General features: G+C 46.9%; 2 protein-coding genes across 2 annotated transcripts; both read left to right on the forward strand.

The window, feature by feature from the left end:
• The first annotated feature begins 17 nt into the window (after nt 1–17).
• On the forward strand, nt 18–2,000 carry LOC125527626 (putative F-box protein At2g02030). Its single transcript, XM_048692138.1, has 3 exons — nt 18–80; nt 187–459; nt 545–2,000. The coding sequence occupies exon 3, from the start codon at nt 604–606 to the stop codon at nt 1,741–1,743; it is 1,140 nt and encodes a 379-aa protein (XP_048548095.1). The 5' UTR covers nt 18–80; nt 187–459; nt 545–603; the 3' UTR covers nt 1,744–2,000.
• A 2,974-nt stretch (nt 2,001–4,974) lies between these two features.
• Nucleotides 4,975–5,836, forward strand: LOC125527625 (probable serine/threonine-protein kinase DDB_G0291350). Its single transcript, XM_048692137.1, has 2 exons — nt 4,975–5,320; nt 5,643–5,836. Exons 1-2 carry the CDS (start codon nt 5,128–5,130, stop codon nt 5,819–5,821), a joined length of 372 nt encoding a protein of 123 aa, XP_048548094.1. The 5' UTR covers nt 4,975–5,127; the 3' UTR covers nt 5,822–5,836.
• The last annotated feature ends 144 nt before the right edge of the window (nt 5,837–5,980 follow it).

The following is a 5,980-nucleotide window of genomic DNA, read 5'->3' on the forward strand; positions in this document are numbered from 1 at the left end:
CCGCGCCCGTCGCGGTGGGCGAGGCCACGGTCGCCGCCCTCCGCTCCCGATCGAGGGCCTGCTTCGTTCGTACCGCAGAGGTACCCCGTCCGCTTCCCGCCGTCTCCTTGTTTCCTTAGCCGCCCGATTCGGCGCGGTGGTTCGTTGATTTGATTGATTGATTGGTTGTGTTGGTTCGGCCGGTAGGTTTGGTTCGTTGGCCTCTTCAGTCTACAAGAACTCAGACAGCTCGCCGCCCACCCACCTACCATGTGGTGCGAGTTCCTTGGCGGCGTAATTGAAACCTCCAGGCGGCAGGTGGTGTGAGAGGTCCTTCCTCAATGCAGCCTCCGCATCTGCTGGTGAGTCCTGTTTGGTGGACTTCGTCGTGCTGAGATTGGGCGCTTGTTTCTTGGTTTCAAGAACTAGGTTGAAGTTGAACCCTGCGTGGCCGTGGCTAGTCCGGGCTGGATCATGGAGGTATGTAAAGCTCATTGGGTTTGCAGATTGCTGTAATTGTTGCGTTTCTTGTGTTGATATTTGTGATTATTTCATCAATTTGCAGCAACCAGGGCAGATCGCTTTTGCTCAAGCCTGATCAGTAGTGATTGTTCTCCAGTGAGCATGTCCTCGCCTAGCAAGACTTTGATGATGAGAGGGAAGAAAGCAAAGGTAGTGGAGGGGAATGCTCAGCTGCTCTGCAGTGATGCGCTCACCGAGGTCTTCCACAGGCTGCCTGCCCGCACCCTCGCTTCTTGCAGGATGGTATGCAAATCCTGGATGTCATTGCTTTCCGATGTGCATTTTGTTCACGAGCACCTGAACCGAAGCCAGCAGAAGTTGCTGCTCTTTGCAAATGACAGAGCAAATGATAGGTCTCTTGCCATGGTGCTCGCAGACGCCAATGGATACATGTACCAGCTGTCTAGGCCCTTGGTTGCTCAGACCCTGTTTGTGCACAACTCTTGCAACGGCCTGCTCTGCCTAGGTGACAGTAAAGGAGCAGTGGAGTTGCTCAACCCGACAACCGGTGAATCTCTTGTGTTGCCGAAGCCAATGTACACTGCAGGAAGCAGCCAATTCTCATCATGCAACTGGCACTGCTTGGGGTTTTGCCCGTCAACTAAGCAACACAAGATTGCACATTTTTACCCGGGAGCTCATGCTGGTTCTCTCGAGGTGCTCTGTGAGATATACACAATTGGAGATAGAGACTGGAGACAAATTGGGAGTCTCCGTGGGGCACCAATTGATAGAGGTATACATGTGAATGGTTCAGTGTATTATTTGACACGGTTCCGTTATATCTCTTCATCACGTATCAATTGTTTGGATCTTCAACGTGAAAAGTTTGATGTCTTAATGCTTCCTCCACGCAAGACCTATGGAGGGCATTGTTCTTTGTCCGAGCTCGAGGGAAAACTATGTTTGTTAGTTGTGGATGGTGCGCTTGAAGGTATACCTCGTACAATGGACATATTAATGCTCGATAACGATGATAAGCAGAGTTGGACTCATAGATACCACATATCTTTGCCTCCGTTGATGCAATCATGTTATTTCACTCCAAGACACACACTTTTTCATGATTCCAAAATTTGGGTGCAGTTGTTTGCTCGGAACCTATACTGCTATGATCCAAATTCAAACTCTGAGGAATTGGAGATTGCCTGTCCAGAATCTGAGTTTCCTTTCAGCATTCATACGTTTGTTGAAAGTATAATTCCTCTGCGTCAAGATAATTTCATCAAGAAGATACAGTGATGTTGGTCTTCTTTATTCTTGAAGATAGATTTCAGCTTACAGATTTACATTATCTTTGTTGTTTTTTCTCTTCAAAAATGGACTTGTTAACTGCCTTAATTTGGCCTACTTTATCACTCTGTGATTAGTTATAAGAACAATCTTGAAAATTTCCTAACAACTCACTTTGTCTTGATTCTGAGAGTTGCATTAATTGTAATTTCATAATACACGGAAGACTTTATAGTCCAAGTTAGGAAGAATATTTTGCTCTTTTACATTTTGCTCTCTGTAATTGCTCAGGGAACAGCTTGGTTGAGATATTTTGCTCCAGCTTGTGAACCTGGATGGCTAGTCTGGCTTTGTGGCATGTAAAATCAGACTAATGACTTTCCATTACGGAGCTGCTCGTGACTAGTCTGGCTTTGTGGCATGTAAAAGCTTGGTTGCCTCCTTTTTTGCATGTAAAAGCTGGTTTGCATAGTCTGGCTTTCTGAAATTGACGCATGGTTGTGAGTGCACCCGTTTCTGCGTGTTTTGAAATTGATGCAGATTGTTCACATGATACTATCGTTTTTGTCTTCATAATGTTGTAAATGCAGCCTCAGGCCTCAAGCTGGCCATAGAGAGTACGGTTGCCATGTTGTGCAAGAGCTAGATTTCCCAAGCCCTGTACGCTAGGAAATCATGTTTGGCTCAAAGGAAAATTGATGATAACAGGAGTTGCTCCCCGGCTCCATTTTGCATCAAGAAAAGAAACCACAGCGTTCAGTTTCACATCAGCTCAGGTCAAACACAAAAGAAGAGATAGGCTCTCTACAGGATTCGAAACTAGAACAAACTTGAGCCATGCATTACATAGCTGAAGCAGCGACACTTTAAGGCCAGGCCATGTGATGTGCATCCAACTGAGGCATTTCTTCGAGAGCGGTTGATTGCCGCTTCCCATTACCATTTCCTCGGCATCCATCTTAGCTCTAGTTTCCTAGACAGGTCCCCTTCACAATCGACCTGCATCGCCGTCGGCGCGGAGCCGCCGTTCCCCACCTTCTTCTGCTTCGACGGCACCTTTGCCCGCGTCGCCACCGGGTAAGGTACTCGTTGGAGAGGAGGGCATGCCGCTCTAGCTCGCGGCGCAGGTGAAGGTCGACACGCTGTGGCCGTACAGGTACTGCGACCAAACCACATGTATCGTGACACGCTGTGTCTGCAGGAGGATATGGCTCAGGAACAGAGCACCTGAACTGAAACGTACTCCCTCCATCCGAAAATACTCTCTTTTTATCCATTTTGATGATATGTATTTTCGGACGGAGGGAATACAATAATTTCGACCTCTTTCCCAGTGAAAATTCAAAAGAAAATCGACCTCTTTGCGTTCTTGCAATACCCAAACTATGTGGTTGCTTTGACCATCAGTACGTTCTGAATGTCGTTATGATTGATGAACAATGCAATATCCCAGATGATGCAAATGAGGATGATCTGATCCTTAAATGCCAATTTTTTTATTTCTTATTTTTGGGTGAGGAATGCCAATGTTGGCAGGGTTCGAACTTGAATAATTCTTAGAAATGCCACGGTCCTCGTGCCGAACGAACGCCATGTTGAAAAACATGGCGAAGTGGTCGCTGCATGAAGATCGACAGATCCAAGTTCTCAATTCCCAAATGAAAACAAAAACATAGGGCTTTACGCCAGCGTCGAAGGCCACACCAACACAACGAAGAAGAGGCCAGCGGACCAAATTGCAAAAGTAAGTCACCGCTGCCACCCCGGCAAACCTTGCAAAGCTAGCCTAACTGGCTAGAGAGCCCGGCTAAAATCTACACCAACGAGCCATGCCACCGCTCGACTCCATCGAGATAGGGGGGCTCAAGAAAACTTTATTTACCAGATTTTCGCGTGACTCACCTAAAAGCCCCAAAACAAGGAAAGATATGTCTCCATTTGGTAGATCGGTACCTCCCCCCACTCCAGAGGAAGGGTGACGTCTCACTCACCTTCGGAGAGGACATGACGATTTGTTGTCTTTTCTACACAAAGAAAGGCACTACTAAGGATATTTTATCTTTAAGCAATTTTACTTTCGACATGATTCATAAGCATGCCAAGCCCCGTGTAAGAAAGATAATTGAAAAATCATAACAATTTAGTTTTTTCTTAATTTATCATCAAAGGTTCTCCAATTGTTAGCATCCACGTCGGGCTAGACTAGTAGGCTTGACAGTTAGTCGTCAAAATAACATGATCCAAAGCATTTTTGGATCAAACTTTGTAATTTGCTGGAGACCGCGGAGGTAATGTGCAAACTCGGATTCTCCAAAACCGCGCCCTCCATAATTTTCTATCTCCCATTTCCATTTCTCTTATATCTGTGCAAATAATCGACATCCACATTGATGGTTGCGGAGGCATGTCGAAGTACTGAGTCAATGTTGATAACGATGGTGGACGGTCATTCACTAGTGCGCACGCGTCGCTGATGTCCAAGCCGACAAGGTGTTGGCCAAGGCGGCGACAGAATGAGAAGGCGGGCAGTGCACGAGGCTCATGATTCGTACGAGACACTGGTGGAATTGACTCTAGGGTTGGGGCGGAGTCCATGGCGTCATCAGTAGGGCTGCGGACGTTGGAGGCATCGCTGCAGCGAGGAATGAGCGGTGGCGGCGCGGGCGCGGAGAAGGAACATGAGTGAAAATGTCTCCCGTGTCAAGTCATTTTTAAAAGGAATATGAACCCTTACTCCTACAAATGTAGGCACGAGGGATCATGTTGGATCCGAATTATACATTTCTAGCTATAAAGTACGGGTTGTCGACTATGCTAGAATATCATTTTTACGACATATTCATCAAAACGGCAGTTGTTATGGAATTCGATGTGTTTTATCGACCCCTTTAAAATTCCTCTTAGTTTGGTCATCGGATGAGATTTGGGGACTGTGTTAATAATTAAAGCAAAAGTTGTGGTTATACAAAAAATGCCCAAAAGGTGGTGTTTATAAGTTCTTGTTGAAATGGGGTTTGTGTAAATGATACATACTTCCTCCGTCCTAAAATTCTTCTCTCAAATTTGTTTTAGATTTATCTAGACAAATCTAATCTAAGACAAATCTGAGACAAGAATTTTGAAACGGAGGAAATACAATTTATGAAATGCTCTTTGTTTTCCTTTTCCTACAATTTTGACTTTGTACTCTCACTACGTTTCCTACCCAACAAAGCGTACACACAACAACACGGGGATTCCCAACACGGAGGGGCGCAAAGTCATCGGGTGGACCCGTGAAACCATCGAACCAACTAAACAAGCACAGCTGACACCCACCCCTCCGCCACCGCAGTCGCCGGTGACCAGGACGCGCGCCCGAATTCGCCGGCGGCGAGGAGAAGGGCGCCGAGTATGGGGTGCTCCCTCTCGGGGCTCAACGCCCTCTACGAAGCAGCGACTGGCGGCGGCGACGTGTGGATCAACGAGCGCCGCTTCCGCGTCCTCCGCCAGATCGGCGAGGGCGGCTTCGCCTTCGTCTACCTCGTCAAGGAGCACGACGCCTCCTCCTACGCCGCGCGCGACAGGCACCCCTCCCACGTCTCAGGTACCCCCCACCCGATCCCGCCCCACTAGCCTCCATGTCTCGCGTGTGTCACAGGTTATGCGCGTCCGTTTTGAACGCGTGAAATGAAATCCTTCACATTTCTTGAGCCGGCAAATGCACCCGTGTGGTTCAGTGTGCAGAATCGTGTGAATTTTGCTACTTCCGCTCCGCCCCTGCTACTAGATGTTGTCATGAGCAGGGTTTTAGTTTTGTAATGCTGGTTGTTGCATAGAACTGAAGTTTTTGTTTCCGTTGGTGCGTGAATCTGGGAATTTTATGAGATTTCTATGATTCTGATGCTGCCGTGCTAATGTTGGTTCAGACGACGGGACATATGCTATGAAGAAGGTGCTGATACAGAGCAGGGAGCAACTGGATCTGGTGAAGGAGGAGATCCGCGTTTCGTCCTTGTTCAACCACCCCAATCTGCTACCGCTTCTTGACCATGCCATAATAGCAGTTAAGGTAATACCAATATCAGTTTTGCTAAAGCACATCTAGATGTGCCATAAGTATTGCACATCTAAGTCATATGTCATTGATCTTACATTGAGATTCGTGTGAATATTTTCTTTCTCTTTTTTCTTTTTCTCTTTATGCTTGATTCACTCACTTAGATATGCAATAACTAGAGCACATCTAGATGTGCCCTAGACACAC

The sequence above is a fragment of the Triticum urartu genome, unplaced genomic scaffold (genome assembly GCF_003073215.2).
Source record: "Triticum urartu cultivar G1812 unplaced genomic scaffold, Tu2.1 TuUngrouped_contig_4296, whole genome shotgun sequence".
In the NCBI taxonomy this organism is placed as follows: Eukaryota; Viridiplantae; Streptophyta; class Magnoliopsida; order Poales; family Poaceae; genus Triticum; species Triticum urartu.